Genomic DNA, 24,462 nt, shown 5'->3' with positions numbered 1-24,462 from the left:
CAACAAATGAATCTAAATGCACCTATCCTTCAAAATTTGCACTTCTCTGAATTTTGCAGTGCAGTCTTCAACCAAAATGTATGTTCAGAAGTGCGTATATTAGAGCAAACAGTGCATAAAAATGCATTTATCAGTAAAAATAACATGCAAACATGCATTATATCAGGGGAAATTGCCTGCAAAAATGTGTGCGTTAGGCAAAGTTGTATACAAAATTGTGAATATTAAGAAAAATGCACACTAAAGTGCTGACGAATTTTCATGAGTACTTTTTTTAAAAAATGCAGACTTCTATGATGACCTGAACTTCAGTTTGGAAAAAGGTAAAATGGACAGAAACTCAAGGTGACAGATTCATCCATCCCTAGAGCTACATAAAAGAGAGGTGCCTGGTGTGCTATGTGCGAGTTTTGCACAAGATTTTCTCATGCAAGCTCTGCCACTCAGGCTTGTCCCACAACTTGCTAGTAACCGCAGAAAATCCCTGGGTCTCTTCTGCCCAAGCAGGGGTGAGTGGGGAAGAGACCTGTCCAGCATTCCAGCCACACAGAGCTAATTTCTCACAGGGGGTGACTGTGTCCTGCGCCTTCCTTGTCATCTGATGTGAGTTTCTCTCCCCAGGGAGCAGCCCATCCATCCATTTCTCATCATGGCTTCAGACCACCAAGCATCAAAGCAGAAGCCAGCCAGCTCCAAGGTCAGGAAGGAGAGGGCCCCACGGCCAAGAGGGCTTCCTGCTGTTGGACAATAACTTGTCTGGGTGGGGATTTCACTGCAGATCCAGAATCTCCCTTTGGGGGGGAAGGGGCAGGAGGGGGCAGGAAAATGAAATGAGAGCCTTTTATAAAGGTGGAGATAAGTTCCAGCAGCAAAGCAGGCGTAAGAACAGGAAAGAGGCTTGTGGCGCCTCAAAGACTAACAAACATGTTCTAGCACAAGCTTCCACAGACTGCGTTCCCTTCTGGAGTTGGGCATAAAGTGTTAAGTTGTTCAGAAGTCCAAAAGCAAACCGGGATGCCACATCACTCCGCTCCATGATCCCCCCTCCACCCCTGTCCCTACCACGTCTGGGAGGAAGGTCATACTCTCCATCTTGCTGGCTTCCCTGCAGAAAGAGATCTCCGGCCACCCCTCCCATCTTTCCCACCGCCAAGGGAAAGGCAGGGTGGGCAGTTGTGGGGCACGGCCATTGGACAAACTTGCCCTAGGAGGTCCCCTTAACTGTCTGGGGGGGGGGAAGAAGAATGAGCTAGTGAGGGGTGGAATACAGGAAGTTGCCTTATACTGAGCAAGATCACTTGCTATTGTAACTCAATATGACCTACTCTGACCAGCAGCAGGTGTCCAACGTTTCAAGCAGAGGACATTCCGAGCACGACCTGAAACCACCAGGGGCTGAGCGTGGGAGCTTTCGCATTCAAAGCTGGGGATGTAGCATCCAGAAACCACCCGAGAATTAGCTGAGGGCTCCCTCTCACCGCTGGTTTGGGGTCTGGATCAGCCCTTGATTGCACACAGTGCCTCTGATCTGGCTGGACTAGGGAGGGGTGAGAATTTCGGTTCAGTTCACATTTCAAGCTGAATCTATCAAATCTGCACTTTCCAAAACAATTGTTTTTGTTATGTGCCTTCAAGTTGACTACGAGTTATGGTGACCCTATGAATCAGCAATCTCCAACATCTCCAATCTTCATCTGTCGTGAACCGCCCTGTTCACCCTCTTCCAAAACAGTATGAGAACCAAAACAGCCACACTTCAAAATTCGCACTTATCTGAATGATGCAATGCAGTTTGCCAACCAGTGTTTACAAAAATGCATATGTTAGGGGAAAGTGTGCATGAAAATGCATATATTAGTGAAAATGACATCCAAAAATACATTATATGATGAGAAATGGTTTGCAAAAATGTGTACGTTAGTCAAAACCACCTAAAAATGTGTTTATTAGGAGAAATTTGCACTAAAATGCTGTAGAATTTTCATGAGGATTTTTTTTTTTAAAAAATGCAAATTGTAGAAATGTGGAGAACCAAATTTAAGGTTGGAAAAATGAGAAACTGAGACGGCTGAAACTGTCAGATCTTTCCAACCCTAGGCTGGACCCTTCACCAAGACAGCGCCATTGTGTGTGTGGGGGGGGAGAAGGGTCCTCCCAGGCCCTTTACTTATTGGTCTGAGCCTTGGCAACTGGCTGACTCTGATGCCGCCCTGCAGAATTGTGCCAGCGCTCTGAGGAGGGTTTCATCCTGTTCACTTCCCATGAATTGTTCATATGCGCAGCTGTAGCCTTTAGTGGAAGAAAGGCAGCAAACCTGTTGTGAATGAGACCCACGACAGGACTCACATGTCTCACACTTCCAATCTGCTCACCTTTTGTGCCACTGAGACCCCTTTTTGGTTCTCCAGGAAGCAGGAATGCTCTTTCCTGCCCACTCAAACTTCACAACTTCATCACCCTGCCAACTATTTGCACAAGCCTCAAAATGAATCAGAGCTGGAAAGTGGGCAGACCATCGCAATGTTCACTGGGAAAGGATGTGGAATGAGGGCCCTGGGGGGCATCGGCTTGTAAATGGGATGGGCTGCCAGCCTAATCTGGATCTCCCCCCAAACTGGGCCACAGTCCAACAGGAGTAGCTGCCAAGCCAAGCTTTGCAATGTTCTCTAAGCAGCTGGGCTCTCTGCATGTCTCCTCCCTCCTCTCACCCTTGTCGCAGGCTGTGTTCACACAAAGTCACATCCACACCATATATTTAAAGCACACGACTTCCCCCAAAGAAACCTGGGAACCGTGCTTTACTCATCACAGAGCTACACTTTCCAGCACCCTTAGCGTTCTGAGGATCCTTTGGGGGAAGTCGTCTGCTTTAAAGGTGCTGCAAACGGTGGTTTCAGAAGCAAAGCCATGTTTAGTCTTTTGCAGCAGAAAAGACGAAGAGACCTGAGGCATCTTAAGGCTAAAGGTTTGCAAACCAGTTTGTGTTTAAGGATCCACAGGTCTCTTCATCTTTTTAAAATTCGGTAGGAAAGTTGCAGGTCAGGTTTTCTGCTGTTGTGGCAGGTGAGGCAGGGAGGCATTCAGTCTAAGCAACAAGGGGTAGGGGAGGTGGAATGTTTTCTTGTGTTGCTTCATCCAGGCAGCGACCTTCCAGCCCCCTGGCTGGGCACCGTGGGAGACCACATTGAGGGCACAGTCTTGGGCCAAAGTTGGATAGCTACATAGGCTAGGAGAGGAATCGGTGCAGGTTGAAATCGCCCCCACTCAGACCTGCCAGCGGAACTTAAGAGCATTGCTGGGTCTGAGGCATCCTGTTCCTGTCTGTGACCAGCCGAGGGAAGTCATGGCAGTCAAAGAAGGCATGCTGGCAACCATCGTCTCTTGCTTCCATCCCACCGGCGAGGGCTGTCTCTGAAGGAGGAGCAGACAGTAAAAACTCCCATGGATATTTCCACCCCCTTTGAGGTGGGTGGGAATGTCTCCATGACTGTGGCTTTCTTCCATTTTGGGGGGAGCCCAATCACTTGGCTCATGATGGCAGGCCTGGGCCTGGGCCGGGGCCCCACTCCAAGACCAAAAGTGAGCTCAGAGAAAGAGAGAGAGAGAACTTGGTGGAAAGATTCACTGACTCCAGGAGCGCCAACTGTAGCCCCTGCTGCCTCTCTAGGCACAAAAGACCTGTCACTCTGTGGACCCAGCCAGCCAAGCTATGGTACAACCTGAGGGATGCAACACCAGTCAGGCTTCCTCAGACCTGCTTTCTCTGCTGATTCTAAAGCAGCCTTCCCCAACCTGGTGCCCTCCAGGTGTATTGGACTATAGCTTCATCAGCCCCAGCCAGCACATCCATATATTGTAACAACAAATGACTGTGCTGTCTGTGGCAGATGGGAGTTGGAGTCCTAAACATCTGGAGGGCACCAGGTTGGGGAAGGCTGTTCTAGGGCACCTGGAGGAGTGAAAGGCCTCCAACAGAAAAGGCTATTGTTCAGATTTCTTTCTGTCTCTTTCTTGGGTTCCAGATAGTTGTCTTCGAACAGGAGAATTTCCAGGGGCATCGCCATGAACTGAACGCTGCTTGTCCCAATTTGAAGGAGGCTGAGCTAGAGAAAGTTGGCTCCATCCTGGTGCATTCGGGCCCGTAAGTCCCTGAAAGCGGAAGGGGTGTGTGTGTGATGGCAACCTCCAACGGAGGTGGGGGGCTAGAATGAACCTCCATTCATACAGAGAATCAATTTCTTACAAGACTATTATCTATCCTTTAAAAGGCCAATGGGGAAAATCCCCCCTCCCCCCAGAAAGAGGATCCCATTTCCCCCTGATAATTTTCTGAGATAGCCTCTGTGTGGCATCATGTGCCAATATTTCAGTTGTCAAATGTCAATTCCCTCCCCTTAAATGATTAGATAGGCGCCATCTCTGTTTTCTTTTCGGCGCCTGCTGAAGACGCTTTTTCAACAAGCCTTTTAAGTAGAGACCTTATCCCAGTCTTCATCTGTGCTGGAATTGCAAGACCCTCCGTGGCGCAGAGTGGTAAGCGGCGGTAACGCAGCCGAAGCTCTGCTCACGGCCAGAGTTCGGTTCCAACGGAAGGAGGAAGTCGAATCTCCCATAAAAGGGGTCGAGGTCCACTCAGCCTTCCATCCATCCATGGTTGGTAAAATGAGTACCCAGCATATGCTGGAGGGTAAAGAAAGGCCAGGGAAGGAACTGGCAATCCCACCCCATATATACGGTCTGCCTAGTAAACGTCGCAAGACGTCGCCCTAAGAGTCGGAAACGACTCGCACTACAAGTGCAGGGACACCTTTACCTTTACTTTAAAGTTGCTAATGATGTTTTTAAAGTGTTTTGTGTTAATATGATTTTAAAGACATTTTGTTTTAATATGTTTTTAATATCTTTTCTTTTTAGAATGTCTTACAGTGTTTTCAGTGTTTTTGTTTGCCGCCTTGGGCTCCTTCTAGGAGGGCGGGCGGGACAGAAATGTAATAACAACATCATTTCTGTCTTTTCAATTCTTAGTCTTTCTGGGAGGGTGAAACTTTTGGGGGGATGAGATATTTCCTCTTGCTTAAACTTTTATGTCAATTTTGTTTCTGTGTTGTTTTTTTAGGGTGAGGTTTTCGTTTTGAGTTTTATTTTTATTTATTTATTTATTTATTATTTGATTTATATCTCGCCCTTCCTCCCAGCAGTTTGTGGTACAAGTATTGTTTGAGTGAGTTTTGAGCTATTGCTAATTATGCTTTTAAGATTATGTATTTCCTGTCAGGTGAAGGGCGGGTTACAAGTAGCAGAAGTAAATTAATTACAATTTTAGGGTCCTCCTCCACCCCACCCCCAAAATTCCTGCTCTTCTGCCTTGGAGCGACAGAGGTGCAGACTGCCCACCCTCACCTCTTCCTGCTGAATCTGAAGTGCAGAGAGAGAGAATTCCTGTCTCTTGCCATGACAGGCGTGGCTCTGCTCCAGCTGGTGCCTTTCAGGGTTTCTGTGCTTTTCCAGGTGGGTCGGCTATGAGCAGGGGAGCTGCAAAGGGGAACAATTTGTCTTTGAGAAAGGAGAATATCCCCACTGGGACTCTTGGACCAACAGCCGGAGGAGCGACAGCATCTCTGCCTTGAGGCCCATCGAAGTGGTGAGGAGAATGCTCTAGCTGGCCAGGACTTGGCGGCTGAGGGCAGGAGGGATGCCGGCCCCCGTGGGAATGGGGAGGGAAGGGACAGAATGAGAAGGATGGCCGTTGCTCCTGCTGAAGCTTTTCGGACAGGCAGATGCTGTCCAGAGGCACACGTTCCCCATGCCTGCCCTAAATATAATGGGGCTTGGCAGTCTTGAAATAGATAGCAGCAGCAACAGCCAACAACAAAGAGGGAGGGAGGGAGCAAACAATGGCCCTCACATGCCCTCATGGTTTTGCTGCTGCTGTTGGAGAATGAGACATGCCTTTATCTGCAAAGCAAAAGTTTGAATCCATGAAGCAACTAGTGCTTGAACTTTGCTGCCATCTCTCTTACACTCTGTGTACGAGGGCTTTTGGAAGTTGTTTTTGTATGTATGTGTGTATGTGTGTGTGTGTGTGTGTGTGTGTGTGAGAGAGAGAGAGAGAGAGAGAGAGAGAGAGAATGACAGAGAGAGAATGACAGAGAGAATGACAGAGAGAGAGAATGACAGAGAGAATGACAGAGAGAGAGAATGACAGAGAGAATGACAGAGAGAGAGAGAGAGAGAGAGAATGACAGAGAGAGAATAAGAGAGAATGACAGAGAAAGAATGAGAGAGAATGAGAGAGAATGCGCGTGCGCGCAAGCTCTCTCCATTTCAGGTGCAAGTGAGGAGGGGCCCCACTTGTGTGCATGACAGTTTATGCTAAAACACACTCACCCACCCACTCTCTTATTTAATTTTACTCTTCTGATGCTCACCTACCACTCTGTTTTTTGCCATATACCAAGAATTGGATTACAACAATTAAAAATCACAAAACAATAAAAATTATTCTTGGTATTTTGATATGTTTTATAATATTGTGTATTTTATATATTTTATTAATAAAATTACATAAAATGCACCACAGATACAATACACAGCATTAAAATCCATTTGAGAAACAACAGTGACAGAGATCACAACTCAAAACAACCACCAGGGTAAAAAGGGTTTTACCAGCCCAAAGTGGGCACCCCTTGCATGAAGAAGTCTAGCTTCTCTCCACTATTTCTTCATGGATCAGCATGTTTGCCCTTCCCTCCAAGGACCGTAAGGTGGCATGCATAATTCTCCCAGCTCCCTTGACCCTTACAACAATCCTGTGATCTGCTGTGTGATTCTAATCCGGGGGTCATGGTTTGTTCCTCCTATTGTGAGCCAGGAAAAGCGAAGCAGGCATGCACAGTAAGCCATGGTTCACATGGATTCCCTTTCTGTGCTTTGCATACCTCCACATGCCTTTGTGCCTTCTGGCTGCCTCTGAACGCAGCCTGGTGTGGCTCCCTCCTAGGACAGCCAGGGGCATAAGATCATCCTCTATGAGAACCCCAGCTTCACCGGAAAGAAGATTGAGATAGTTGATGATGACGTGCCCAGTTTCCATGCTCACGGCTACCAGGAGAAGGTATCCTCTGTGCACATCCAGAGTGGCACGTAAGTCTCCTGGCCAGGCAGCTGGCCAAGCTAGGTTTGGTTCTGAATGCAAGACAGCTCATTCCTTGCAGCTTCAGAGAGGCATGAAAGCCTGAAGTCTCACTGAACTCACAATAATTTTGCAGGGCCTTTTTCAGAATTGCATCGCCATTGGCACATGCATCCATAAGGATGGTGCAAAAAAGATGCTGTAAAGATATTGTGCCCAGGGAGGTGCAGGAACAGGGCATCCTATTTTGAGATGATGGAGGAGGACTCATTAGAATCTAATCTGTGTTTTGTAGGAACGTGCAGGACGTTGCCAAAAACTGAGTGGTATTGTCTACACAGTGGTGGTCAGTATTGTCTACAGCAGCCATCTCCACCCTGGTGACCTCTAGGCATTTTGGAATGCAAACTCATCATCCCTGACCATTGGCTATGCTGGGAGTCCAAAACACGTGGGGGGTACCAGGATGTGGAAAGTGCAGTGGCTGCCTGGGGGCTTCCAGCACTACCTAGAAATGCGGAGGATTGAACCAGGAGCTGTTTGCATGCAAATCAGGCAGTCTGCTCCTGCGCTATGGCTTTTCCCCTAAATAGAATTGTGAATCCATTTCATTGGGTTCCTTAAGGTCATTCACTCATCACACAGAAGCGACTCAGTAATGAGCTGCAGGTAGTTACGGCTCCCTGATTAGCACACCAGGTTGACCCAAGCATTTTGGAAGGCCAGTGGATTGCGTTTGCCTTCCCAGGCATGCAATTTAGGAAGGGCAGATCTGAAATTCCTCATATGTGTGTTTTTGTAACCTGTGGCTCTCTGCTGGGACAGTAGCTCATCCTCACAGCTGTTTTATATTGTTTGTATGCACCTCCATTTTGTAGGAAGCATATCCTTAAACAAATAAATAGTTAGGTGGTGCCTGGCAGACCCCCCAAAAAGAACTCTAGGAGCCTTAATTTCACAATGTGCATTTCCTTACTGCTTTGTTAAATAAGTGAGATGCTGTAAATCATTCTTTCCAGGCTTCCAAATTTTCCTTAATTTCATAGTTTAAAATATAACAAAAGTGTTAAAGGCTGTGTATGTACCACTTACACATTCCACCCTCCACAAGAGTCCTAGGAACTGTATTTATCCCTCAGAGCTACAATTCACAGCACCCTACAATTCCCAGGTTTCTTTTTTGGGGGGGGGGGTTAAATGTATGGTGTGTATACAGCCGAAGATGGTGCTGGAAGCAAAGCAAAACAAAAAATCATGGCAAGTAACCCTAACCCTTTCAGACTGTCCCAGTGATTTCCTCTTCTGGCTCCACTTGCTTGCAATGCTGATGCCGTTTCCCTTTTGCAGGTGGGTGGGGCATCAGTATCCCGGCTACCGAGGCTACCAATACCTGTTTGAAAAGGGACTACAAGGACAGCGCTGACTTTGGAGCCCATCAGCCCCAGATCCGGTCGGTGCGGCGCATCCGGGATATGCAATGGCACCAGAGAGGGGCTTCCCATTGTGCCAGCTAAGCCTTCCCCTGCCCCCTGTCTGCCTCCAGATTGGGGTGGGTAGGAGGGGGTTCTGAGAGAGCCGAGAGGTGCCCCATCTTGTAATTCCCCCCACCCCTTCTGCACGCTGCTGTGTAACGCTCTTGCTGCTGCTGTCTGAATATAGTTTTGCCATTCAAACGCAATCAGTGCTCTTTTCTGTTCCACTTGTCTTTGACTTCTAGCCAGGAGAGACTGGCTGGGGCTCCTGGTGCAGTTCTGCACGGTAGTATAAACCCAGAGTAGTATCTGCCCAGTATATACCCTTATATACCCAGTCAATCACTGTGCTGTGCAGATGAGGCCTCCTGCAGGTACCATCTTATCAGGAGGTCCATTCTGCACAACATGGGAAACGGACCTTTAGTGTGGCGGCACCTACCCTGTGGAACTCCCTCCTCTTAAATATTAGACAGGCGCCATCTCTGTTATCTTTTCAGCGCCTATTGAAGACTTTCCTCTTTCAACAAGCCTTTTAAGTAGAGACCTATCCCAGTCTGTGTTGGAATTGCTTTTTAATAAGTTCTTAAACTTTCTTTTTTTAGATGTTTTTAACCTTAGAAGTAACTTTGTGAAGATGTTTTGTTTTAATGTGTTTTAAAGTTTGTTTTTATGATGTTTTAATGTTTTAGTGCTTTTGTTTGCCACCCTGGGCTCCTGCTGGGAGGAAGGGTGGAATATAAATCAAACAACAATAGCAGCAGCAGTAGCAGCAGCAGCAGTGCTGGTGTGTCCCACCTGCCTCTGTTGGTGTAAAAGCAAAGAGTTTCCTTACTGGATCAGTCCAAAGGGGGCCCATCAAATCCAGAATCATGCTTCTCACAGTGGCCGGCCGGATGCCCCAATGGGAGGCCCATCAACAGGACATGAGGGTGCAGTCTCCCTCTCCCCCCCTCTCTCCCTCTCCCTCTCTCTCCCTCTCCCTCTCTCTCTCTGTGTGTGTGTTATAACCTACACACACGCACACACATTCCACAAATTAAGTCCACATTGTTTAAATAAGTCTGCCTTTTGTCCTGCATGTTTTGTCAACCAGCTTCAGTGGATGACTCTGAGTACTAGTGCTAATCGAAAGCCTTAGAGATAGCTATAGTATAACACTCTCTCGCCGCTTTGTCCAGACCATGCATAATTTTATGCCCATTTGCCCTTTCCCTCCCCTAAATTAAGATCTGGTCCACATGGCAGCTTACTGTGAGGTTGGTGCAATTTGCATCCCTGTTTTATTTGCATGGTTCACATGACGTTGAAGGCAATCAGAAGCTATCACACAGTTTTCCCATATCAAACCAATCCAATTTTAATGTGAAAAGGAAAGAGAACACCATCTCAGGTTCACTGGACTTCTCCATGTAGGCGCTTTGCCTCAGTGTTTTTTTAGTGGGTGGGCTCTCTTATGCCCTGTCGCGGGCTCCCTCTTTCTCTGCTGCTGGCAAAAGCTGCCTTTCACTCCACCCTCTATTCAGTTTCATACAGTGTGGTGTCAATTGCATCTCCAGGCTCTGGGAGAGGAGTGCAATTGACAAGTAACAAGGAAACTGACACAAAAAAACCCTTCCCCTTCTCCATTAGTAATATTGGTACTCTGGAGAGAGTAAGCATGAAAAATTAGGGGCAAGGCCACAAGGAAACAGGGATACTAAACCTTTCCGGATGAATGCCTACTAGTGTGAAAGGAAAACAGGTAATTTGAAGGTATGAAGTGTGAACCTTGCAAATCTTTGCGATGGCAAAAGCTGCGTCTTTACTGCAAAGTTTAGCTCTCGTGTGAATGAGCCCTAACTCTCCAGCCCCCTGCAGCAACCCCTTCAGGACCAAGAATCAATTGTTGGATCAGGTCTCAGTTCCATATTGCCCAGGGATCTGTTCTGGTGCTGGCCAGCCAGATACCTCTGGGGAGCAGCAGGCTATGGAGGCAATGGCACCCTCTTGCTGTCTATTGCCAGCATCTGGTGCTCTGTCTGAGTGAGGTACACAAGCCCCGAACCTGGAGGATTTGCCTTGGCCAGCAAGTGCTGATTAAAAGCAATCCATTGTGATTCTGTCATCTCCTGTATGAAAAAAGGGGATGGCCTTTGGTCTCACGAGAGGACGCATGGTGGGGTTCAGATGGGCCACCACTTCCTTCCATGCACCCCAGGCCCTTCAGCACTCCCCAAGGGTCATCCAGCCCTCCCCAAGTAATACAGCATGTGTTTCCAAAAGGAACGTCACCTGTGGGAACCCAAATTCTCTTGCTTTTGGGTTACCAACCATGGGGAGACCACCTTTCTGCTCTTGTAATCCTCTAAAGCAGTCAGTGTAGGAAGAGGCACAGCTCATCATTTGCCCAGGTCTGGGGGGAGGCAACAGTCTTTCTGCCCTCTTTGGGGGGACCTGGAAGAAGCAGTGGCTTTCTCACATCAGTGGAGCATCTCCCCCTTTGCTCTTGGGCATCTCCCGTGAAAACAGCGCAGGACTGAAACCAGTTTGGCTAAAGAATAATTCCATTTCCCATTTTTTTATTAAAAAAAAAGCAGTGTCAGAATGCATTTGTTCCTTCATTATGCAAGCTGTTTCTTTGACAGTGCAGAGTGCTGTGAGCTCCCATGAACTCTACAACAGTTTGATTTTTGAGCATAGTCACTGGTGTTCTTGAAGTGTGCATGTGTGTACACACTAAAACATTAACATAAATGTTCCAGAATTAACATTTCCAGTGACGGTGATGAGTGTCCAGTTTGCTGCCATCTCCACTCATCCCAGTGTTCAAGGAAGGTGTGCTAGAGTGACTGGCCTGGCTCTCAGCTGCAGCTGCACAGATTTTGGCCTGTTTGGTTCTCTAGATCTGTGCGCACTTGGAAGCAATGCTGCAGATGCCTTTAAAAACAAAAGGGATGCTGTCCTATTGCAATCGGTATTGCTCCTTCTGCTATTTAACTGCCATTGTTACCTGCCAATGCAAGGTACATACTGGCTTTTGGCCACTGAGCAACAACCCTCCATTTGTCTGTCTGGGCTCTGGAGGGAGTCATAGTCAGAGCGACCTACTGAGAAGGGGGGTGGGAATCTGGATTGTGTTGCATTCACCTTTGCTTCCTGTGGAAGTGTCTGACTCTGTTGATTCTGATGACCCTCACCATTTAAAAAGGGAGTTTACAGCCAAAGGGGCTGTGCCAAGCAAGGGCACTTCCCACGTGGCAGGCATCCACATGCCTGCACCTCTGATAGAGGAGTGGGCCACAAAAGGAGAGGAGGGCTCCCTGAGCTTGGCCAATCCCGTTGTATTACGCAGACGCTAATTGCTAAGAGAAACGGTCCTCACCACTCGGGGATATAGGAATTGATATAGGAATTATTCCTAAGCCTGACCATTTTCCCCCTGAGAAAAACAGACAGAGCCAAGGGCAGTTTTCAACTTCATCCCAGAGGTTCGGGCACTGACTGATTCTGGAAGTGCTCTTTCCCCTATGGAGACAGTCACCTAGAACAAGGTCAGGCCAGAGAGGCCAAAGTCTGCCTTTTACCCAAAGTCCCAGCTCTGACTGGAAGTCAGCCAGGTCAGGGAGAACCAGTGGACTGCCCCAGGAGAGGACGCCCTGCAGAGATACTGCCTGAAAAGCTCCAGGGCTCTGGGTCGCCGGTCTTGTGGGCTGTTCCTCGATGCTCTGCCTTTGAGATGGCCGTGCTGGCCACCGAGTGTCGCTGCAGGGTCACCCTTTTGCTTGGCTGTGGAAGAAGCAGACTTGACTTTGGGGGACCTTGCAAGACTGGGGGTGAGTTTTCGTGACCTGCTCACCTTTTGATCAGGCTGCGCCTCTTTCTTTTTAAGGCTAGGTTGATGGGCACTTTTTAAAAGGCAGCAGCAAAGGTGCACTGGCCAGAGGCTGATTGTTTCGGGGTGCTCCCCCACCTCACGGGTAGCCCCAGTCAGAGTTTACTTTGTGCCTTTGCTTTCAAAGGCCTCTGAGTTGAGACCCACAGTTGCAGCAGGGGCCCTGAGGGAGGAGCGAGTCTAGCTCAGGTGAGGCATTGCTCCTGGCTGGCTCGTCCACTGGGCCTTCCCCCCTAGTTCTGCCTGATATATAGGGCTGATGATGTGCTGCATTTATTCAGGGAACAGGGAAAGTCACGGGGGCATTCCCCCCCCTCTCTTTTTCAGAATTAAACTCTGAGGGAGAAACAGCTTTACCTGGCTGGCACCTCCCCTCTGCAGCATCCCCCCGATCCCCCATGCAGGCTCAGCCTATGGTGATTAATCCCTGAATACATGGAGTGGGGGTGGGGGTGGCAGCACCTTTAATTTTTGTATTTTTCAGTGTTTGTTCAGGTTTCTAGTCCCTAAGTGTGTTGGATGTGGGGTTGGCAAAGCAGCCTTACATCCTTCAGCCCAGGGAGGCTTTTCTCTGCACCCCCCATCTTGTGATCTTGCAGGTTTGAGATTGTTTTGATTGACCGATGGAATTTTGTTGTATTTTATTTTTATTTTTCAACAACATTTATATACCCCTTGATTGTAAAAAAAACAAAACCTCTTTTAAGTGGTTTGCAAAAAACATTGGTATTGAAAGCTGCAGAGAGATTGAGAAGCAAGAGCAAGGTTGCACTCCCCCTGCCCCGTTCTCTGTAGAGGTCATCCATCAGGGCAACCAAGGCTGACTCAGTCCCATGGCCAGACTTGAACCCAGATTGGAATGGATCTAAATCATCCGTGTCACCCCCGCTACTCTCTCCACCACTTTCTCCTATTTGCAGCAGGTCAATAGTTGTTCCAGTCCAAGGGGCCCAGGGCTGGTTTTTCTCCCTCTCTCATAATACTAGAACTCGTGGACATTCAAAGAAGCTGAATGTTGGAAGATTCAGGACAGACAAAAGGAAGTACTTCTTTACTCAGCACATAGTTAAACTATGGAATTTGCTCCCACAAGATGCAGTAATGGCCACCAGCTTGGATGGCTTTAAAAGAAGATTAGACAAATTCATGGAGAACAGGGCTATCAATGGCTACTAGCCATGATGGCTGTGCTCTGCCACCCTAGTCAGAGGCAGCATGCTTCTGAAAACCAGTTGCCGGAAGCCTCAGAAGGGGAGAGTGTTCTTGCACTCGGGTCCTGCTTGCGGGCTTCCCCCAGGCACCTGGTTGGCCACTGTGAGAACAGGATGCTGGACTAGATGGGCCACTGGCCTGATCCAGCAGGCTTTTGTTCTTATGTTCTTTAGGAGTGGTCTCACCACTGACCCCCTTGTGCAATGAAGTGCTAACCACACTCTGAACCCAACAAGCCAACCCCCCCCCCGGCCAGGAGGGACTGGGGCCATGAGGGCATGTAGTCAGGCCTGTAGCTGCCAGCGCCTTGTCCACATCAGCTGACTGCATAAGCTGAGACCAATCTCACAACACACCACCAACTCCAGCACTGGGTCCTTCATCTAAAATTGCAACAACAGCAGAGTCCGGGTCACTCTGAAGCCGAGCGACTTTTTCCTCAAAGTGTGCAGCCAGTTGGTCACAGCAGTTCCTTGGATGGTGCAAAGGCCCCTCCCCCACAGTGGGGTCAGTCACCTTCACATGGGGTTGAATAACTCCTCCGCTGGCCGGCTACTGGAGGATGCGATGCAAGCTGCAAAGTGAGCCTTCTTCATAGCCCACACGCCGCATGGGCGGCAGGCGTCCTATCCAGTGTTCAGTCGGCTTCAGAGTGAGACTGGAAGGGGTGGGAGTGGTACATTAAAGGCGGTTAGAAAACACGGGTGGGCGGAGGGCGCGTGCTGGAGGGTGTAATGGGAGTGACGCCAGAGAGCAGCTGCAAGAATGGGAAAGTGACTGTTGGTAAAGGTGGGGAGAAATTTGATCCATGTCACGTTCAAAGCTGAATTTATCAGACCTGCCCTTTCCAAAACAACATGAGAACCGAAACATGGCCGTTCTTCGAAATTTGCACTGACCTATATTTTGAGTTGCAGTTCTCCAACTGAGCATTGTTGGCAAACGTGCCCATGTCAGGGGAAAGACGAATCTATTCGTGAAAATGACATACAGAAATGCATTACATTACGAAAAATTGCATGCGAAAATGTGTCCGTCAGTCAAAATGGCACAGAAAAATATGTGCAGAAGGAGAAATTCTCACTAAAATGCTGTAGAATTTTCATGAGCTTCCCCCCCCCCCAAAATTTGCAAATTGCTGCAGAAATTTGGAGAACCAGATTAAAGACGTGGAAAATGGGAAAGTGAGAGGACTGACGTGGCCAGCTCTTTCCACCCCTAGTGGTTGGTCAGGCCCTCCCTTGCTTGACTGCGCCTGCCTTGGCACTCACAAGAAAGGCAACCCACCGCAGCTAGAGTTGGAGGGCTGGCTGGGGAGATGAGGTTGTTGGGGGAGGGGGCTTTTCACCTCCAGGAGTGGCAGATCCCATGTCAGTGGGGCAGTGAATCTGCTCCAGATTTTAGCCTGAACTTTCAAGGAGCTAAAGCACCTTGGACAGCTCCTTGAAAGTTTGGGCTAAAACCCAGCACGGATTCACTGCCCCACTGACATCGGCGCCACCAGCCTCCACTGACCTCCAGTAATCTTCCACATCCCAAACGCAAGAGTTAAGAAAGACAGGGCAAGACAAGGCGGGCATGTGGGTTGCTCTGCTAGCCCCAAGGCAGGCTGGGCAAAGCCTGAGGAGGAGGAGGAGCTGATCCCGGCCTTCTTCACCGACACACCATAGGCCACTGCTTGGGAACCTCTGCTGTATAAGAATGTCAGAACTGCTCAGAGGATCAAAGCAAAGCCCAGCACCCCATTGCTAGCATCCAGGAGCTCAGAAGCAGGGCAGAAAACTAAAGATCTTCCCCAGTTATTTGTCCTCAGCATCTGCATATTCAGAGGTAGACTGCCTCTCTACACAGAAGCTCTGTTTAGCTATCATGGCTGGGCAAAAGCTTGTGCCTCTTTATTCCTTCTTATTTTTCTAACAGACACCCAATGAATACAGTTATTGTACCTTAACAAAGAAGACGGGGGGAAAAGAAGAAATTAATATATAAATATTAATAATTATAAGAAACCCTGAGGTCTAAAATCTCAGATGTGGACTGCTAATCTAAGGAACAAGGTCCACTATTGAAAGAGAGAACAATAGAGAATCCTGCATCACTTGCCTCAGCTAAGAAACATACATTACGGCACAAAGTGGGGTATTCCATCACCTCTGCTGGGAGACCAGCTGCCTTTGGCTGTCACCTGGCAGCGGCCACTCCATCAGGCTACTTGAACTATTTCTGTTCTAGCTGTTCATTAGAAGAACTGTCACTTTCAGATCAGCTGCTCGAGCTTGCCTTTTTCGTCCTCCCTCCCCATCTCTTTTACCTCGTGTGTGGTCTTTAGATTGTAAGGCTGAGGGCAAGTAAGAGGTCTTACTCCTGATTTTTGTAAGCTGCTCTGGGGACCTTTTTGGCTGAAGAGTGGGGTAGAAATGTTTTAGACAGACAGACAGACGAAGGGGGAAGGTATGCCTTGGTACAGCAGGGAAAACGTGGACAGGAGGCCCTTTCACACACCGCCCTGAACAGCTGCAGCCTCCTGTCCCTGGCTCCTCCTCAGACTGGATGAAATTGGTATTCAAGATGTGTCCACGGTGTCTGTCTGGAAGCAGAAAATAGCAAATTATCTTGGACCGTCATTCATCACAGCCAGTGACAAGCCAGGGGACTTCAGTTCAAATAGCCACTCAAGGTGCCTCTTAGACAGTCTGTGGCTGCTCCAGCAAACAGGGCAGACGGGAACTTTGCATCACCTTCAGCGGCTAGAGGCTGCCGAATTACAGAGGAAGGAAGGGTTCAAACGACCACCAAATCTAGGGACGTGCTCTGATTGGGCAAGCGGCGTTTTCATGGAGTACAGATGATGGACTGCCTTCAAGTCGATCCCGACTTATGGCAACCCTCTGAATAGGGCTTTCATGGTAAGGGGTATTCAGAGGGGGTTTGCCATTGCCTCCCTCTGAGGCTAGTCCTCCCCAGCTGGCCAGGGCCTGCTCAGCTTGCCACAGCTGCACAAGCCAGCCCCTTCCTTGTCCGCAACTGCCAGCTGGGGGGCAACTGGGCTGCTTGGGACTCTGCAGCTTGCCCACGGCTGCACAGGTGGCAGGGCACGTCACCCCTGAGCCACTCACTGTGGGGTGATCTTTAGCTGGCCCTTGACACCCAGGAGACACAAGCAGGGATTTGAACTCACAGACTCTAGACTCCCAGCCAGGCTCTCCACCCCACCATGCTATACCAGCTCAGTAGATGACACCGTGTTCAACTGCTAGACTGCCATGGGTGGGGGAGCACCTTTTGGGCTGCACGATGGACCAGGCCGGAGAGTCCCATATATATCCCATCCTGATCTCCGTGAGGAGGGCATGGGGCACAACGGCACGAGGCAGCAGGGCCAGTAATAAGAGCAGCACCCTTGAGGGCTCCAGGTGAGCAGCTTCCTCTGACAGAGTGGACTGAGGGGCTTTTATGCTCCCAGGGCTGAGTCGCCCCTCCCAGGCTCCACCCCTTCCCAGAGGGATGGATGGCCTTAAAGGGGCAGGTTCTGGCTTGCCTCCTGGCTGCCCTCCTCCATTCTGACAAGGCCCTCCAGACCCGTTGCCTGCTCTGATGGGGAGTGGCCTGCGAATGTGGTTTCCTGGCATGGAGGGAGGTAGTTCTGGGGTGGGAGGGGGTGGAGAGCGATGTAGGCTCAGAGGGTGCATATCCTGGAGGATCTAACTTGGGGGTCTCAGGCTGCGGCTCTGGGATGGCCACCCTGATGAGGCCTGGGCCTTACCCTCTGCAGCCCCTGTGTTTATGGACTGGGCTGGCTGCACTCGGGAGGGGGCCCTGACACGCCAGGCATCCCATCTCTCCAGACACTTTCTTGAAAAGCCTTCTCCTTTAAGGTTCTTGAGCGGTACTCCCGCCCCACCAAAAAAACCCAAATCCTTTAAATGCTTGACAGCTGTCTTCTTATGCTTATCTTGGCACCATCTCTCTGTAAAAGCTGACATCGACAGCATCGTATGAGCTCTGCGAGTGCCGCATTCTCCCGAATGAAGCGTAGAGTGTTCGAGGATCGGGATATTCGTAGGGAGACCAAAATGCTTATTTACAAAGCCATTGAACTACCGACCTTACTGTACGCCTGTCAAACGTGAACCATCTATAAATGCCACTCCCAACTTCTTGAAAGATTCCACCTATGCTGCCTCTGGAAAATTCTGCAAATTACTTGGGAAGATAGGCGGACTAACGTTAGCGTATTGGAAAAAGCAAAGACCACCAGTGTTGAACCAATGATCCTCCAACATCAACTTCACTGGACTGGCCATGTTGTTCGAATGCCTGATCACCGTCTTCCAAAGCAGCTACTTTACTCCCAACTTAAGGATGGAAAATGGAACATCGGTGGACAGCAAAAGAGGTTTAAAGATGTTCTTAAAGCAAATCTAAAGAAAATGTAACATGAACATCGACAACTGGGAAATCTTGGCCCATGAACGTCCCAAATGGAGGTCGGCTGTTATCAAAGGTGCTGTGGACTTTGAAGAAGCACGAGTACAGGGCGAACGGGACAAACGAGGTAAGCGGAAGGCACGTCAAGCAAATCCTCATCGCGACCATCTTCCATCTGGAAATGTATGTCCTCACTGTGGAAGGCTGTGTGGATCCAGAATTGGCGTCCACAGTCACTTACGGACCCACCACTAAAGACCTTATCTTGGAAGACAATCTTACTCGGCCACGAGTGATCGGCAATGGATATGCAAATCCCTATATCCTCCTCCAGTCTTGGCAGATTTTTACATCCCTCTAAAAGGCAACGCCAATGTTTCTAGACGTGGGGCAGAGTGGGGCAAGATCCCTTGCTGCGGATGGGGAGCATCTACTGGATAATCTGCTGCCTTCACTATCAGAGGCCTCTGAATGCCAGTGGCTGGGAATCCCAGGCGGGGAGAGTTGCCATGGAACTCATGTCCTGTTTGGGGGCTTCCCAGAGGCATCTGCTTGGCCCTTCTGCGAACCGGATGCTGGACTAGATGGTCCATTGGCCCAATCCAGCAAGCTGTTCTTTAATCCTTATGGCCCATATTAAATGAAGGCAAGCTTCTCTGTTGAGGTTTCTTGCTGAGCCCGCCCTGGACTGAGGTGCGCTCTCGAGAGCTCTGAGGATGCTGCAGAATCAGGACATGCGCGCCCTCCTCTTTGCCAGGTTGGCAGGCACACCGTCTCCTCAAGAGGCCACTTGCCTGCCTCTTGCTATCCTGCACTAGGCCTGAGCAATGGAACATGACGAGATAAAGAGAGAGAGCAGTGAGCTGGAACAGTTTATTAGCCATCCAATATTCTGGCAGGCCAAAATGGTCCCCACAAGTTTTCTGCCTAAACTGAGTCCCTTTCTGTGCTTTTATACAGAAGCCTCTGCCTGGCCCTGGAGGTACTTGGGAACCTTCCCTGGCACAAGATTGCCTTTTGCTGTGAAATGGATGTTTGTCCTCTTTCTGAAGGGAGGCAGAGCCAGTTTAAGTAACAGACCTGTTGGCATGCAAAATGCCGCCCTCCTTTCCTGTCCATGCCCCCCCCTCCACTTCTCATACTGTCCTGAACAACGTGTCTCTATGTCTCTGGAAGAGGAAACAAAGATGAGTAAATGGAACTTTCAGTTTCAGAGGCAGTCTATCCCTGAATGCCAGGTGATGACGGGAACAACAGCAGGAGAGGACGTTGCCATCATGCCCTGATAGTGAAGGCATCTGCTTGGCCATTGTGAGAAAGGGGACATTGGCCTCGATGGGCACCCTTTGGTTTCATCCAGCCAAGACTCTTTGGGAAGGGGTCCTGCACTCCCCCTCCCCCAGCTTTCCTGTATATTAAAGAGAAACAGTGGTAAAAAAAAAATCCATGTGCACATTGTGTCTCTGATGAGCATCTCCTCTCAGAAGATGCCTGTCGTGCGAATCTGTTCCATGACACTGTCGAATGGTGCCATGCCCCAGCCAAGGTCTATTTTTATCAATCTCCTTTGTTTATAGTTTTGACGGTGGGTTTTTTATTCTCTCTTTCAGGTGAAGTGTATTTTCTTCCGTTCAATAATTTTCCATTTCATGGTCTGCGCATGGCAGCCAAATCTCCAGATTAGAACTGAGCGGGAAATGAGCCGTGACGAACACCTTGCGGCTGAGGGCACTCAACCTGTTTTATGGGGGTGGCTGGCTGGCTGCTTCCTCAAGGCCACTTGCCAAGGTAGGCTCTGCCCCTGGATCCCGCTGGCCAAAGCAGCACTCTGTCCTGGATGGGCCATGGGAGGGTGACATTTCCACTGCTCCTTGGTGCTGCCAGATTCTGCCCAGGCCATGTTGGTGCCTAAGCCATCATCCCCCCAAAGGCTAAAGGACATGGGGCCCAATTCACCTGCAGTATTTCTCATGGAAATGGACAAAGGCTGAGGCATTCCACAGATATAAAGGCTTATGTTGTTGTTATTGTTATGTGCCTTCAAGTCGATTACGACTTATGATGACCCTATCAATCAGTGACCTCCAAGAGCATCTGTCACGAACCACCCTGTTCAGGCTTATAGTGATGAGAAAACTTCACCAGTTAAACGTCTGCTTGGCACACAACTGTTAGACGTGCCCTGCCCATTTTTGAAGAAGCAGTAGTAGGGAACGCCCTTCAGCCCCTCCCAGCCAGCCTGGCCAATGGCCAAAGATGACAAGAGCTGAAGGCCAGTCACCCTTGGGGGGCTGCATGGCCCCCATCCTGATGTTCAATGCTCCATTGCTCAGGCAGCCTTGCCCTTGGCACTGCCGGCTGCTCCGATGATGATTCAGGGACATGGGCAGCCGTTGCATCCCAGCAGGTCAGACCACGTGTCCATCTGGTCCAGTGCAATCTCCTCTGACTGACTGACAGTGGCTTTCTGAGGTCTCGGGCAGACAGACCCGTTTCCATCACCCACTGCCCGGTTTTTCTGCTGCCTTCAGGCCCAGCAACCAGCAGAGCCACCACAGGTTCCCCAGCCTTGCTTAACCTTCTTCAGCCTACATGGCAGTTGGGACTTGTTTGTTTGCAGGCTTTTTGTCCTACTCCCAGCTTGCAGCCCCATAGCCAAACCGACCTGGCACCTGTCGGTCTCTGCAGACGATGGCTGCAAGTTGGGAAATCAAAAGATAACACCCCTCCCCCACCCAATGCTGCTGCTATTGCTACTGCTATTGCTATCATTATTTAAATTTAAATTTATATCCTGCCCTTCCTCCCAGATGGAGCCCAGGGTGGCAAACAAGAACTCTAAAAGCACTCTAAAGCATCTTTAAAAAAAAACTTTTTAAAAATTAGATATTTTTGTAAAAGGAAAAACACACCTTCCCAAATAACTCCTTGTTAATTAAAAAGACACTACAGAAAGCTGCCCTGAACTCTCTCAAAGAAAAAGGTGGAAAAAAGTTATTTGTTTAAAAAATCCAACTGCCACACACAAACATGCAGCCCTCCCTTGTTGTTTGTCCATAACATATGCTATCCAAAGGTATACTACCTCTGAATCTGGAGGTTTTATTTAGCTACTGCTCCTCTTCCATTAATTTGCCCAACACCCCTTTAAAGCCATTAAAGACATCTTGGGTTAGCGTGTTCCATAAATTATTTATGCTCTGTGTGAACAAGTCCTCTTTTCTTGGTCTATCCTGGAACCAATTGTCATTCCATTTCCTTAGGCTTATATTCATTCATTCATTCTTTTAAAACATTTTTCTACTCCTCCTTGGAAGCCAAAGAGGTTTCTAGAGTGCATAAAATCAATAAAAACAATACAGCCCTGGCCCACAACCTAAACCTAACAGTCTAAAAGTCATAACTCAAAAGGAAAAAGAGGTGAGGAGGGAAGATGAAAACAAACAAATGCAGCTCCTGAATTACGAAGCTCTTGTGCAGACTAGCTGGGAGAGAAACAGGTGAAGGACAGGTGGGGAGATAGAGGGGGTCCTTCAACATGGCCAGTGGGATGACTGCTGCCAGGGGACAGTTGAGTTGCCCCAAGTTCTAGTAATATGAGACTGCAGGAGAGAAGAAACGAAAAAGCCCCCAAATACTTTATGCATGCAAACACACACGCAATTGGCTGTGGATAAATAAATTCCTAGAGCAGGGAAGCCTTATTTAAAACAAAACAAAACAAAAGCCTTCTCTCCTTCAGTATCCACAACTGGAAACAGTAACATGGAGATCTAATGGGGTTAAAATGAATCAGTGGATTATAGCAGTTGAGAAGGGAAACGGTTTAGAGGATCCCTTCTCTGCTCTGTTCTGGCTTCCGTGCAAGACAGACAGGCTTTGGGTTCTCTTTCCTGCTGTGGGGCAATTATAAAGTAAGGCAAAAGTAGCCCAAACACTTGATTAGCCTGCAAAGCCATTTGGGCGCACTGAGGCACGATGGAAGGCATGGCTTTTTGTGCTTTTCTGACTTCTGTGAGCTGCTGGTTCCTTTTGTTTACAATCTTATTTACAGTCTTTATGATTTCACCATAAATGTTCACAAGGTGATTAAAATATAAAACGAAAATCCAAGTATAAAGTAAACCCAATTCATATGGTCTAAAACATTTTAGATTGTTTCCAAGTGAGTCCAAATGTGGAACAGAAACGAATTGACTGGGTCTCTTAAATTTAGGCCAAGGTAAATGCTAGTTCCACATGATCAGATCTGCACAGGCATAAGCACAGCCAAATGGGCACAATTACCTTTCCTAGAGAATAACCAGATTAAAAAGGAAAGAGATTTGATCCCAGTATTGGCCAGGTGGGGGGCTCTGCACTCTGCTTGCTGTCCATGCAAGGATTTGGGGTGAGGGGACATGTAGGGCCTTCTCCATGGTAGGGCCCTGGCTCTGGAATGATCTCTTCCTAGAAGTGTGCCTGTCTCCCACGTTGCTTGGTTCAGGTGCCGGCTGAAAACGTTTTTTATTTGCCCAGGTCTTTGTAGCTTGATAAATAAGAGGTGTACATCTCATCAGCAATGTCTGTATTTCTGGGGTTTTCTTAAGTGTGTGTATGTTTTACTGTGCTTTGTTTGTACGTTTGCTGTATGGCACTCCCGGGCTCTTCCTGAGGAAGGTTAATTCAAAAAATAAATACATCAAATAATTTACAAACATTGAACATCTCTTGGCCAATCTGTGGCTGAGGTTTTGTCCTCTCATTTTTGTAATTGGTTTAGCGTCATTTGGTTTATACGCTTTCGTACACCCGCATAGATAGAGATAGAGATAAGAGGTATAGATGCAGAGTTGCTTAATTGTTTCCATGTTTAAACAGGGCAAAACCACAGGAAATCAGCTGTCAACAGGGGGGAGATGGCAGTGATGCGAGAGAAAAATATGCAGTTGGTGGCCATGGGTCTAATTGCAGCAGTAAGAATTGGTTGGGCAACAAGAACTGGCGGTCGATTCCTGTGGTCAGAGTTGGGATGCACAGATCTGTCAATGTTGGTTTCTCATTTTTTCCAATCGTAAGTTCGGTTTGCCACATTTCCACATCAGTTTGTGATTATTATTTTTAAGTCTTCATGAAAATGCAGCAGCATTCTGGTGCGCATGCATTTATTTATGCTTTTTCTCATCCACCATTCCCTGTAAGGTCCCAGGGCAGGTTACAATAATATTATATACAATTATAACAATAGACAAGTGTGTTAGAATTAAAAAAGAAGTAAAACCACTCCAAATGGAACAGAACAGCATAAATTCAGTAAAAGACGTGGTCCCACAAAACAAAATGCCTTAACTGTAAAAGGCCAGGGAAAAGAGGTGCATCTTCAGCATATAGCAAAAGCTATACTATGAAGTTGCTAGACGCACCTCCTAATAATTTCATTTGTATGTAATCTTGCTTAAGTACACGTTTCCCCCTTATAATGCAATTTTGTATATTAATTTCATGAACATATGCATTGTTAACAGCTGGTATAGCACAGTGGGGAGGAGAGCCTGGCTGGGAGTCCAGAGTCTGTGAGTTCAAATCCCCGCTCGTGTCTCCTGGGGGTCAAGGGCCAGCTAAAGATCACTCCACAGGGAGTGACTCATGGGTGACATGCCCTGCCACCTGGGCAGCCGTGGGCAAGCTGCATAGCCCAAGGAGCCCAGTTGCCCCCCAGCTGGCAGTTGCAGACAAGGAAGGGGCAGGCTTGTGCAGCTGTGGCAAGCTGAGTGGGCCCTAGCCAGCTGGGGAGGACTAGCCTCAGAGGGAGGCAATGGGAAACCCCCTCTGGATACCACTTACCATGAAAACCCTATTCAGAGGGTCGCCATAAGTCGGGATCAACTTAAAGGCAGTCCATTTCCATTTCCATGCATTGTTGTGTATACTTTCCCCTAATACACACATTTTTTGGTTGAAGAACTCTACTGCAAACATTTAGAGAAGTGCAAATTTTGAAGGGTAGCTATGTTTCAGTTTGTGTTTTGGTTTGGGAAGTGTGAACTATGCAGGTTTCCAAGAGTGAACTCAACTGTCTCCTTCTGCCCAGGCCCAATCCTTAGGCAGGAGTCCATCCTATGAGTAGCCTTGTTGCCTCTGCTCTTAAGAGCTCTGGATTGGCTAAAGAGTGTATGAATTGGTCTTCTATTCACAGAAGAAAATAATTCTTCCTTTTGGAAGATATATGTGGCAGACTAGTTAGCCATAACAAAGCCCAACCTGACCTATCCACCTGGTGCTCCCAAATGCTTCAACCCTAACATAACTGTTGTCAGGGGGGGAAATAGTAACAGGACAGGGTGATCATTAGAGAGCCAGCA

General features: G+C 48.3%; 1 protein-coding gene across 1 annotated transcript; it reads left to right on the top strand.

Moving 5' to 3' along the window:
• Nucleotides 1–633: 633 nt before the first annotated feature.
• CRYBB2 (crystallin beta B2) lies at nucleotides 634–8,649 on the top strand. The gene is given in 6 exon segments (XM_061602683.1): nucleotides 634–697; nucleotides 4,023–4,141; nucleotides 5,509–5,641; nucleotides 7,004–7,146; nucleotides 8,483–8,536; nucleotides 8,538–8,649. Coding segments are annotated over 6 exon segments (609 nt in total). The 5' UTR covers nucleotides 634–649.
• Nucleotides 8,650–24,462: the final 15,813 nt, after the last annotated feature.

The sequence above is a fragment of the Rhineura floridana genome, chromosome 19, assembly GCF_030035675.1.
Source record: "Rhineura floridana isolate rRhiFlo1 chromosome 19, rRhiFlo1.hap2, whole genome shotgun sequence".
Taxonomy (NCBI): Eukaryota; Metazoa; Chordata; class Lepidosauria; order Squamata; family Rhineuridae; genus Rhineura; species Rhineura floridana.
This window is presented reverse-complemented; position numbering and strand designations above follow the sequence as displayed.